General features: G+C 41.8%; 1 protein-coding gene across 1 annotated transcript in view; it reads left to right on the forward strand.

The window, feature by feature from the left end:
• The window catches only part of KCNH5 (potassium voltage-gated channel subfamily H member 5), a 320,226-nt gene that overhangs the window by 223,882 nt on the left and 82,666 nt on the right, over window positions 1–13,678 (forward strand). Inside the window, exon 8 of the mRNA XM_040333059.1 lies at window positions 5,482–5,681. Within this exon, the coding sequence (XP_040188993.1) occupies window positions 5,482–5,681 (200 nt within the window). The remainder of the gene's footprint in view (window positions 1–5,481; window positions 5,682–13,678) is intronic.

Genomic DNA, 13,678 nt, shown 5'->3' on the forward strand with positions numbered 1-13,678 from the left:
TACTGCTGTGGGGGTAAATTGAGAATGGGAGATTTCAACTTAATCCCTTCCTGCCAACCGCACACATACTATACACGCAGCCTCACGGAAGTGGGCTTTTTTTCTGTGGGGCTGCATATATGCATTCTTTTACTTTATGCTCACACAGCACACTGTTGGCATAGTGACCGGGTTCTCCCCAAGAGCACTGGGTCTCGTACGAACGATTGGGACCTGGGACTCACAGTTTCGGTTCACCTGCTCACTGTGATAGCCAACCAGATCAGGTGAACCGAAACTGTGAGTCCCAGGCCCCAATCACTGTGAAACCCAACCCTGTGATTACTTCCTCTTCTCAATGAAGAGAAAAATAAATTTCCTCTTTCTCCTCTTGCAGGATAGGAAAATGTAAACAAACCAAAGTGTAAAAAAGAAAAATTGAAAACAAAGAAAAAAATAACATGAATAAGGTTTGCCAGGGTTAGTTTTAGGGTTGGGGTGAAAGGTCCGCATAGTTTGGGTAGAATTACAAAAAAAAAATGTATCAGCGTCAGTGTGTTTTAGGCAGGATAAAAAGCCAAATGTGTGCCATTGTTTCTGGGCTTTACTAGTACAGGTTCAAACAACAACTAGCCTACACAAATGATAACGATTGACCCCTGATACAACCTCAGGGCTAACCCCATTTCTGCCGTTGACCCAAATAATAGTGAAACATGCAGACCAGATAGGAAAAATCTACATCCTCACCTTTCAGCGTTCAATCTCAAGAGGCAGACCAAACCCATTTATTGGTCTTTTATAAACAATATGACATCACAAACATAAGCACATTTGAATGGTTCAGTCTATACAGTTCAGTCCCATTTTACACGCCCCCTGTGACGTCTGTTCTTTGCACAAGGCACACATTCTCCTTGGAAGTCCATTTTTGGGCATGCTGCACACATCCTTCTTTCCATGTGGCATAAGTCTCCTCATGTCAAACAGGGATTCCCATTGAAGCCCACAGGGGCAACATGCTCTTCAAACCAATATAAGCTCATACGGAGAGGGAGGAGGGGGTTTTGAGTGAAGCTGTTTTAGGAGTGCAGTAGGAGGGGGGGATGACATCTGAATAGCTTGTTGCCTCCTTTCAAGCTGATATGTACTGTGTCTTTAAAACATTATCTGTTTCTTCATGTAAGGATAACAACAGTGTTGTAGTATATACCCATACATAATAACTATATATATATTAAATAGATCAAGCAATAAAAGGAAATAAAAGAAATAAACAGTATAATGAAAGAAAGACAACATTTGAGTGATTCTAATAAAATAATTAGCTTAACACAAAATATACATTTTAATACTTCCATCACAATATGTGTTTTCACTGCAATCAAGGAGCAGCAGAATTTATGTTGGGTTGTTCTTTGGTGGTAAATTATGATAATAGCAAGACATATACAGCTACAATTAAAAATATATATACTTTTTTTTACTATTTTGGGCCAGTTTTCCTTTGTTAATAACAAAAAAATCTGAAGATATCTGTTACCATTTACCACCCAAAAAAAGCCCAATTTGTCCTGAAAAATGCAAGGTATAATCCACCTGGATACACAAAATAGTTGTGATATGTACAGTTTTCTGACCACTTGTCAAAGTTGCAAAATTGTGCTTAGGCATTTACATTTATTTTACCCTTAGGCATGAATGGGTTAAACAGCTGGCATCAGCATAAGATTTTTTTTTTATTATTAATAGTGAGTACTGTCCCTTGTGCCTATTAAAAAAGAAAAACCAGAGGTGAACTTCAGTAAAAACAAAAGTATATCAAAACAATAAATGTATCCAGTATTTTTTTAATTGGATGTCTAGTGAACCTAAAAAGGTGCTGTTGACCGTTATCAAGAAGCAGTGAGAAAATGTAGGCTAAAAAATATGGGATGAACCTCAAACTTTATGGGAAAGACCAATGTTGTATATTTCAGCAGCCGTTATCTCTACTGATAGTTTTGACTTGCAATTTTCACTGAAGATGACCTCTGCTTTATAAAATTCTTTTTTATCATATACTCAGTTTGAATGGAGCAGGTTTGTGACCTGTATAAGTGTTAATGTCTGGTTACTGCATTGAATGCATCTGCCCATTGTGTTATTTCTTTTAATATTCTGCACACTTTCGGAGAGAAATGGCGATATCTGTATATGAAGAGTATAAATTATTTTCTGCAGAGTGCAAACGAAGATAGCTGAATGCGTATATTCTGTATGCCGTACAGACCTACAGTAAGGGTCAATTAGGAATAGTGGATAGTGTCTGCAATCTTTCATTCCTAGAGGAGTGAGCAGAGCACATTAATCTCCAAAGTTATCCACAAATTGAACCTTATGAACAGAGCCATACATCATGTCCCCTTGCTACAGTAACCAGTTCTCGTCACCCCTTTCATCCGGCATCTTCCACACCCTACCCAATTTTCACATAACATATTAATGTGGAAAGGCAGAGTGTGACTTATAACTTTAAGAGTGATTTACTGTATATTTGACTACACTTGCCAATAGCAAGCTAAATAAACGTGAGTTTTTCTTTAGGAAAACTATGTTCTGGTGAGAGTTATGCTTCCAGGTCTCTGTGATTGTATCTTTGGAAATTCAGAAATAGCTTCATGCATTATTGATGGACTGTTGACCTAGCCGGAGACAAAGTGCCCAAGAAATGCCATATATATTCTTAGACCTGTGAGATATGCTGTAAATTACAGTGGCTGTCAAAAACTACAAGCCATCATCAGCTGCCAGAGCTTGTTTTTTTTTTTTTTTTTTTAATTAGCAACGCTTTTATACCTGTTTATGGCTTTAGACAGGGCAAGGTGCAGTAATAATGTTTGCAACAGCGAATTGTGTGTCAGTTCATAAAACAGCAAATAAAATTTAGTGTTAAAAAAGTAAGGCCTAGATTCACGTACGGCCGTTCTACGTTGCGCGGGCATAGCGTATCGTATTTACGCTATGCCGCCGCAACTTAGGCAAGTGCTGTATTCACAAAGCAGTTGCGTCCTAAGTTACGGCGGCATATCGTAAATGGGCCGGCATAAGCGTGCGTAATTAAAAGTAGGCTGGTAGGGGGCGTGTTGTATTTAAATGAGGCTTGACCCCATGTAGATGCATGGCCGAACGAACGGCGCATGCGCGAGCATGCTCAGTATCACGTTGTATTTACTCCCAAAGATACCTCGGCTCAATGCCTGTGACGTGAACGTAACTTACGCATAGCCCTATTCGCGTACGACTTACACAAACGACGTAAAAAGATACGCTTATTTCGACGTCCATACTTTGCATGGGCTGCGCCACCTAGAGACCAGCTTTATCTTTACGCCGGCGTATGTCTTACGTAAACGGCGTAACTAATTGCGATGGGCGTACGTACGTTCGTGAATCGGCGTATCTTGCTCATTTACATATTCAACACAGATATCAAGGAAGCGCCACCTAGCGGCCAGCGTAATTATTGCAACCGAAGATACGACGGCGTAGGAGACTTACGCCACTCGTATCTTGGCCAAATCTATGCGTAACTGATTCTATGAATCAGGCACATAGATACGATGGTGGCCATTCGGACTTACAACGGCGTATCTGGAGATACGCCGTCGTAAGTCTTTGTGAATCTGGGCCTAAGAATTTTTAGCTAGGCTGGAAGAATAGCATTACCTCCATGGCTGTAATTAAATACAATATGGCAAAACAGAGATAAAGAAGATGGGAATATTGGTTGACAACAACTTAAAGTGATTGTAAAGGTTATTTTTACTTGCTCTGTGCAAGGGTTTTGCACCAAACGGCCCTGATCCTCCCTTTCTAGGGTCCCCTGGCAGCGCTCCTGGCCCCCCCTCTTTGATTGCCCCTGTGCAGAGGCATTTCCTTGGGGGCACCTGTGCGGGCACGCTCCTGAGTCCTACTGCTGTGTCCTTTGACACAGACAGCAGAACTTGTCCCCGCCCCCTGCTCCTGTGTCACTGGATTTGATTGACAGCAGACTCCAATCTGTCCAATGAGGACCCGAAATAGTGGCTTGAGCTGCTGGGCTCATGCTCGTCGCTTGAGCTATTGGGTTCAGGTAAAAAAAAGGGGGGCAACTGCAGCACAGAAGGTTTTTCACCTTAATGCATAGAATGTATTAAGGTGGAAAGCTATGAGACTTTACAACTCCTTTAGTGTCAAGCGGCAACTAAAATGTTGGCTTGTATAGAGACTGGGATAAAACACATAATCATACACCAGGGGTGTCAAACTCAATTTCATCGTGGGCCGCATCAGCATTCTGATTGCCCTCAAACAGGCCGGTTGTATCTGTAAGATTAGATGTCCAGCGCATCCCCTCTCTTTACATTAGATGTCAAGAGCCACCCCAACATCATAAGTTGAGTCCCCCACTCTCCCTTACATCACAGTGCACCCCCCTTTCCTTATGCTACTGCTGGGAAGAAGCTGGATGCATTGCTTAAAAGCATAAAGTAAGGGTCTGGAGGAGGACCAGAGGAGGGCTGGAGCTCTCCTGCAGCTGCTGGAGAGGTGCGAGGGCCTCATGAAATGGTCTGGAGGGCCAGATTTGGCCTGCGGGCCTTGTGTTTGACACCTGTGCACTATATGGTCATAAAATATGTAGTTATTGGACCGTCATACCCATACTATATGGCTAAAAGTTTTTGGACATCCCACCAAATGATTGAGTTTAGATGCTTCCAATAAGGCCCCACACAGATGGATTCTGTTCTGATCAGCAGATCCGTTCACAGCTCCACTGTTGATCAGAGCAGAGCGAGAGTGGGTAGATAACACATCCATGTCTGCTCAGTTTCTGCTCACTTCAAGACCTCCTCACCCTTCTTTGACATTTGACAGGTGCCTGTCAAATCCAGTTCCCATTTTCGCTTGGATCGCCTTCCTTCCCATAGTCTTCTGGGACAGGTCACTCGCATGCTGTAAGGCTCACACATGCACAGTCAGCTGTAGCTGCAAGCTGTCACAGCCGGGTGCCCACAGTTAAGATGCCGGGGACCAAAGATGGTTCCTGGCACCCCCTCACGTGAGCACAGCACTGGCTCCTGGGACAGGTGAGTGTCTGTTTACTAAAAGTCAGTTACTACAGTTTTTGTAGCTGATTTTTAAATTTCAGAAAAACGACTGGAGCTTCTCTTTATGCTTTGGTTAAAAGGAATTAAAGGAAACTTGTCAGGAACCAATCTTTGATGTTTTGGCTTGAGTGTTTCCTGAGTCACCACAAGTATAGAAATATACTAATAGAAATATTTACACCATACTTATTCCTGGTCTGTGAGTACAGACGGTCTGTACTAGGCAACAGGCCGATTTAGAAGGAGGTCAGCAATGACGGCCCCTCTACTTTTGTCATGGCAAGGTCACTTTAAGTGTAGTAATAGCATTAGCACAGCTTTTTATTTATATCAGATTTTTAAAGGTTGTTTTGCGTTTCCTTTTTTACAGCACTTCTATATGCAACTATTTTTGGAAACGTGACCACCATTTTCCAGCAGATGTATGCCAACACTAACCGCTACCATGAGGTGCTGAACAATGTGCGTGACTTCCTGAAGCTTTATCAGGTCCCAAAAGGCCTCAGCGAAAGGGTCATGGATTATATCGTATCAACATGGTCCATGTCAAAGGGCATTGACACAGAAAAGGTATGAGCGCATGAAATAACACTTGAGCCCTATACATTTATTTTATTTTTTTGCCACACTGAAAGTAGGTCTTAAAAAAAAAAGTATACTCTTTTTGCATATGTCTTATTGCCTATGCTCAGAACTAAACACTTCAAATATTACATATACATTTTTCATACTTATATAGCTAATATTAGTTGGAGCCCTAGGTTCTTTTCCCCATTTGCCTCTCCTTTCTTGGCTTCAGTCCTGAATATAAGCCTGTTGTTTACAGAGCTCAGTAGCTAAAACCCACATTTACACACAACTGAACGAGTCAGAGGATTGACTAATGTCACCTCTCTCCTGTTCTTTCATTTAGAAAAAGACAGTCTGAAGGCAATCAGCCTCTGCTGTGTCTATCTAGCAAACCCATAAAGATCTGAGCCAACAGTATCACGGGTGCACCCTGTATTAAACGTTTCTTTAAACAAAATATATTTTATATTAAAAAAAAAAGTTTGAAAACCCATAATTGCCTCCTAGCACAGCTTCTACATCTTCAAGCCCAAGTGTTCTTGTTTAGGAGTTGACAGTCATCAAAAGAGTTAGGTACTTATGCTAGTTGCTAAAAATACAGTTAGAATGGAACTTAACTGTATCTGAGCACCACAAACTGAAAATGCTATTTTAATACATTTTTCATTTTCAAAGTCATCTATCCATCCATGTTTCCATGCTTTGTTTTGATGAGAAATAACTTTGAAAAAAAAAAAGGCAGATGATTAATGTAGCATTTACTTCCAGGAATCCATCTGCCCTTAGCTTGTGCATGTGGGCAGGAGGGTGTGCATGTGGGAGGCCCGGGTGTGATGTGATGACGATGTGAGGTTCTACAAGGGGTAGAAAAAAATGCCCATGAAGATTGATGGGATATAAGACATCATTTTGGCCTAGGCTAAAAAACAGAAAGCAACTGAAGAAATGTAAAAAAAGTCTTATCTGTTTATTTCTAACAACACTCTTTAAATGGCTGGAAACTTTTTGGAGAGGAATGTTGTCCAATTTTTGCCTGGTAAAGGATTCTAGCTGCTCAACAGTCCCGGGTCGTCTTGTTGTATTTTTTGTTTCAAGATGTGCCAAATATTTTCAGTTGGTGAAAGGTCTAGACTGCAGACAGGCCACGTAAGCACCCAGACTCTTATACTTCAAAGCCGTGCTGTTGTCATAGATGCAGTATATGGTTTATCATTGTCCTACTGAAATATACAAGGCATTCCCTAAAAAATACATCACCTAGATAAGAGCATATGCTGCTTTAAAACCTGGATGCATTTTTCAGTATTGATGTGCCTTTCCAGTTGTGCAATCTGCCCATTCTATATGCACTAATGCACCCCCATACCATCAGAGATAAAGGCTGTTGAACTGAGTGTTGATAACAAGCCGGAAGGTTCCTCTTCCCTTTAGTCCGGAGGGCATGGCGCCCATGGTTCCCAAAATGAATGTCAAATTTTGATTTGTCTGACCACAGAACAGTTTTCCACTTTGCAACAGACCATTTTTAATGAGCTTTGACACCGATAAGATGGCAGCGCTTCTGTATTATATTACGTAGCGTAGGTGATGACTTAGTGGTAACAAAGGAGGAATATTTATCTTGTTTGTTTGATGAAGTTTGGTGTCACTCGGGAGATCATATTTTACCTGCTTTCTGCGCTTCATTGATTTCTACCCTTTAAGCTATTAATTACATTCCATTAATTGTGTTAATGTTTTAACATCTTAAGTGGTTACCTGCCAAAGCATCTTTATTCCACAGATGTTCAGATACATTTTATTAAAACATTTCTGAAAGCCTCTATTATTCCTCAATGATCTTTAGAGTAATTTCAAAGATTTCAAGGATGGAATAAGACTTTATTTGTAACTTTAAGCAGTCTATTTAAAAGACACTGGCATGGCCATACTATGTAAATATATCCATGTGGACCCTTTAAACCCCAACTCTATCAAAATCTTTTTTTTTTTCTGACTAGGATGGGGAAGGGTGAAGCCTTCTGTCATGTTTTTCTGGAAAAAGTAGGAAGACCAAGAATCATAGCAGTCTAAAGACAACAATTATACATGTTTAGAAGGCTGTAAGGTGCCCCCATATTAGGGTTTAAAATAGTTATAAATCCTCATTGTTTATACTTTTAACACATTGAGCACAAAATAAACATTCCCTAGTAAACTATTTGTTAAAAATTTTACCCCAGCATTTGTAGTTTACATCTTTAAAGTGATATTAAAGCATAATTTATTTTTTAAACAACAAACATGTATTACTTACCTGCTCTGTGCAGTGGTTTGGCACAGAGCAGCTCTGATCCTCTTCTTTTTGGGTCCCCTGCCAGCACTCCTGGCACCTCCTGCTCGAGCACTGCCCCCAGAAAAAGCAGCTTGCCATGGGGGCACCGCTGCATGCTCCCTCCTGAGCCACTGCTCTGTGTCCATAAGACACACAGAGCCGCACCTCTGCCCCACCACCTTAATTTTTGCATTGGCTCAATGGCTGTGATTGATAGCAGTGAGAGCCAATAGGCTTCCGCTGCTCTCTGTCTGTGAGGAGGGAGAGTCTCCGTACAGACGAGGCTATTGTGAACATCGTTGGATCGGAGGGGGCTTCGATAAGGATTGGGGGCTGGGGGGAGCTGCTGCACACAGAAGGTTTTTTTAGCTTGTAAAGAATGCATGGAGGTAAAAAACATTTTCTGCTGGATCATGCGCTCTGTGCTGCTTCCCTGAACTTCCGATCTTCACAGGAAAGCATTATCAATGGAGCAGTGCAGCCTCCACTCAGTCTCTTTGGAAGGAGGGGGGAGTAGGGGAGTGCTTGTCATCCTAGGTTACAGGGCTGTGTGTTTCTATTGCGGTACACCATGTTGACACACTGCATGCAAGTGTGGCTCCATAAAATGCTACAAGAGAAAAAAGCCACCCTGAAACCTGGGGCAGGTGCCCGACCAGCTTAAACTTGGGACATGGGCAAGGATTTAAAAATTCTACATACTCATTAAGTGATTAAAAGTGCTTAAAAGAACTGACAGTTAACTATAACCATAAACTGCTGGTCTGAATAGAATATTGGATTATTTTTAGTAGGAGCCTGTAAAGCATTGCACCAGCCATCAGCAGATTGCCGATGCCATGCAGGTCTCCTTCACACTGTCAGTGTACCGTCTATCCCATACGGCATGAAAGCCGATACTTCCTGTCAGAAAGAATCCATGAACTACCACAGCACTCCACTGCATCGTGGTAGTTAACCGCGAACTACAAGCCAAACAGCCATATGCATGTCGGGGCTTGTAGTTCATTCAGACACACAGAGCTGTGTGGGTTGAGCCCTGTTTTCAAACCGTTCCAGCTAGTATGGGAAACTTCTCCATGTACTGCTGCCACGGGGGGTGGGTGTCGGTGGCTACAAAAGTGGAAACTTGCTACATGTTCCACCCTACAATCAGTTAATGGTACCATCATCCTGAAGATCAATTTGAAGAGAAATAGGACTTATATTTATATTTTTTATTATAATTGCTCCCTTGAGTTTACCTGCCTACCCTGTACCGCTACAGTCCTATTTGCCCCCCTTTCCTTAGCTTTTGCTCTTGGTCTTTTGGGTTTGGGTTCAAGTAGATCTAATATGAGATGTTGTTGTGATTTGGTAGTCTGAGAGAACTTCAAAGCTTTTCACTACGTGCTAGAACCTTTTCTGGTTGATGGGCTGATATGAGTAGAGCACTTTGGAGTGTTATTGCTGCATTTTTGGTTGGTTAGGTGTTCTGAATTTGGACAGTCAGTTCAGTGGTCCCATTTTTTTTGAGTTTGGGTAATGTAACGGCACGTCCTAAAAGTCACATGTATATGTTTTTGTCATACTGTAGTAGTTTTGATTTGAGCACATGATTAAAGCCCTGTACACACGATCGGTTTGTCCGATGAAAACAGACCGAAGGAACCGTTTTCATCGGACAAACCGATTGTGTGTGGGCCCCATCGGTTTGTTTTCCATCTGTAAAAAAAAATTGAATAGACCGATAGAAAAAAACGATAGTCTGTGTGGAAGTCCATCGGTCAAAAATCCATGCATGCTCAGCATCAAGTCGACGCATGCTCGGAAGCATTGAACTTAATTTTTCTCAGCATGTCGTAGTGTTTTTACGTCACTGTGTTTGAACACGGTCGAATTTTTGACCGATGATGTGTAGGCAAGACTGATAAAAGTCAGCTTCATCGGATATCCGACGAAAAAATCCATCGGATTAGATTCCATCAGATATCCGATAGTGTGTACAGGGCTTTGGTTATTTTGGTAGTGCTACACCATTTTATTCATTATGCTGTTACCTTATGTTATGACAATAGGGCCTCCCTGGTCCCTGAGGAGGAGGTTGGTTGGGTGGAGAGTGAGTTTTTGACCATGACGGTAAAGTCTGAAAGTATTTGCTAAAATACAGTCAGTACAAGCTAAAAAAAAAACATTCAAAAAGGAAAGGTGCTCAGTCATTGGGTTTTTCTAATAGTTTTATACCTACAACAGGAGAGAATATAAAACCACTGGGTATTTTAATCCTTTATTGAATTTGTTCCACTCAGCCCAAAATCACAAAAGTTACAACCAAACTGAGAACCCTCTTGTAATAATTAGGATTTATAAAGATGTAAAAAAGTCTTTGAAGAAAGTTCTCTTTATTCCTTGTAGATATTTCCCAGAATCATTTTTCTCATAGAAAAGGTGTACAGTCCTTTCATTGCACATCTGCCAAAGTTACATTTCTCTTGAGCTAGGAATAAAAAGTCAAGGCGGGTTTGCCAGTTCAGAATTTGTGGCAAAGATTGGCAGATCTCTCACCTCCAGCTGTAATCGTTGAGAGATCTTTTAGGTTATGGTTGGCTTTTATACAATGAGTTGTCCATCATCCCATTCAACAAGTCTTTGCTGCTGAACTGCTCAGTCAATGTGTGCCTAAATAGCGATCTGTCAAATAAAAGAAAAAGCGTGGGTTCCTATGGTAATGAACAGCTGCCCTGATCGTTATAGCAACAGATTGTCTAAAAATAATGCAGCTGGGGATTATCATGAAGAAAGCTGATACATAACTTTTAGAACGAGTAAAATGGCTTTGAGCATATAATGAAAGTAAATCATAAGTGGAATTGAAGTGAAGAAAGGTTTGCTTAGTAAATACAATTAACAGGAAATGTCTATTCATATCATGCTGAAGTCCCAAAAACATTGTGTAGGCTTCTGTTGACTTCACGAGGAACCTTACTTGCTACGTGTTTTTCTAGCCAAAGAAATTCAGACACCTAAGATTTTCAAAAGTCGGCATCATTAACAGCGTACATATATATATTTTATATATATAGTGTAAGTGCCAGGCGGGGGGGGGGGGGAGGGGGAATTTTCCAGGGCACAGTGGCAGCATTTTTTCCAGGGCACAGTGGCTATTATTGATGGGCACAGTGGCAACAATTGAGGCGTGGTGACTTAACAGACCAATGTCAGTTTGGATGGTAGGCGGAAGCATGGCTAGTATAAAGTCCAGGCATCAAGAAATTGTTAATACAGAAGACATTAGAAACAGGGAAATGACAGGCTGTCAGAAATATGTTCACCTTACCTTCAATTTTATCTTAGTGAAGTGTGGCAACGTCAGAAGCTGTCTCCTATATATAGGCCAGTTGGGAGGGACATTGGAGACAATGAGAACCAGTGTCTCATCTAACTCCATCTCTGCTGCATACCTGACATTTTGTACCAGTGGCAGAACTTGCTTGGTACTACATAGCTCCCAACTGTCCCTGATTTCGAGGGACTGTCCCTGATTTGGAACAATGTCCCTCTATACCTCTTTCCTCCTCATTTGTCCTGTATTTTGGTCTGATCTATATAGTTGTATATAAAATACACTTTTTATCTTTTAAAAAGTGTTTACCAGTGCTAAACCTTTAATCCAAGTTCTAATTTGCAGCATTTGTAATTTTCAAAAGCGAGTATAAAGTAATAATAGTGGTTAAAAAAGCACTTGTGGGTTTAACCAATATTTTTTTTTTATAATCCTCCTTTAAGAGGGTGTGGCGAGAGGTGTCCTATGTCTACATACGTTTGCCAATAGGTGTCCCTCGTTCCTATCTCAAAAAGTTGTGAGGTATGGTACTAGATAGGGCTGTAACATTTGGTCATTATAATCCTCACCTCCCATCAACTGATTGTAATTGTGTAGGCTTTTGGACTGGATTGTGTCTTCTGCGGATTGTTAATGAGGTGTCTTTGCGATTGGAGAACAGGACATATACATCTCGGTTATCCCTATATTCTAAAATGGCTTTATTCCTCAAACTCATGTTAAAGTTTTCTGGAGGCAAGAGTGGTGAATAAGGGGAAGGCTTGTGTAAAAGTTGTCAACATAGAGATGGTACCCCTTTTGGAATAGTGGAAATGCAAGGTCCCACACAATTTTCCACTGCTCCCTATATAGGCTGGTCAGTCGGGGGCCTGGAACTAGTTATGTTTCCCTTCATACACACTGAATGCATACGTATACCTTGTGGCCCTCTCACAGAGTTTGTATAGCTTCACTCCATATCTGGCTTTTTTTCTGGAGATGTACTGTTTGATTCCCAGTCTGCCGGTAAAATGGACAAGGGACTCTTCAACACAGATATGCTTGTCAGGAGTATACAACTGAGCAAATTTATGGCAAAAAAAGTTAATTGGCTCTGGCTCGGCTGATTTGTTCAAATGTGGGTCTCTGTCTCAGCTTGGCTGACTGTGGGCTCATTCTGTCGTTTCTGGGGTGCTGTTCCCACCCCAGGACGACAGGTGGCAGCAGTGGAGTCAAGGTTTGGGTACTTTTGCCCAGCAGCCTATCAGGAGGCGTTTTCCTCGCTGTGCATGCTGGGGGAGGATATTTATGAGGCAGACGCCATTGGTCTGGGTTCTTTTTCGAGTGCGGCACCCACCTTTAGGGTTACTGCATCACGGCACCCCGGCGAAATGGCCTTCCAGGTCGGGGTGCGCGTGCCACATGGTGTTCCTGGACCACGTTGGTCCGGAAACATTTAAAGCTGTGGCTGGGCCCCAGTAATCGACTGGGTCCCCAATCCTGAGAAGATCCCAAGCGTGTTCCCAGTGAGAGGAAGCTGTTCGGTGGGGAGTCCATCTGAGGAGAGCCAAGAGAGGCTGGCGATCCAATAGGGTCTCGACAATCCACCGGGGATCAAGGTAAAGCCAGGTACTGAGAGGTTGGATGTTGGTCACCTGTCAGTCGGTAACCTGCAAACTACCTGAAGGAGATCCAGGCCAAAGTCTTTTGAAGAGGGTTATCTCGGCTATTTTAATCCTAAGGAGGGTCTGTGGCAGAGACTTTTCCTCTAATTTCTGAGTGATACTTTGGCTACCAGGTCAGTGAGAGAGGCCTGTCCAGGTACGCTATACCCAAGACTAAGTGTCGTTGGAAGCAGGACTGTTTCCCTACTATTACGCCGCCTGAATCTATTTCTCCTTCTGCTTCATCTCTACTCTTCACCACAAGTTTTATTGTGTTTACCCGGCTGGGTAATAAAGAGCACAGAAAAAGACACCTGTCGTGGACATTCCATTACTGCTATATGCAACATACACCCCTAGACGGCGGAGGAGCCATGAGGTAACATGCCACCCAAAACAAACCAGCAGCTCCTTCGGGGGTAGTGCTACAAAATGATCATGTCATAGAATGTTCTTGACATCACAGATTAATTCAGTGGCGTGTGATGAATGGGGTTTATGGACCAGTAAGTGTGCAAAATATATTTGGGCCGCACGCAAAAACTGAATTAAATTATTTTAGTGTAACAGGCCTCTGTTCAAATGGACGGGCATAATATGAATTTGGGTTATTCTTAATCTATTGCTGGGAAAAAAGATTGTTCTGGTCCACAATTGATTGAAATAAATTGGCAGTGAAAAATAAATAAATGTAATTGGTGTAAAATTTTCTGTGTTG

Source organism: Rana temporaria, chromosome 13 (assembly GCF_905171775.1).
Source record: "Rana temporaria chromosome 13, aRanTem1.1, whole genome shotgun sequence".
Classification (NCBI taxonomy): domain Eukaryota; kingdom Metazoa; phylum Chordata; class Amphibia; order Anura; family Ranidae; genus Rana; species Rana temporaria.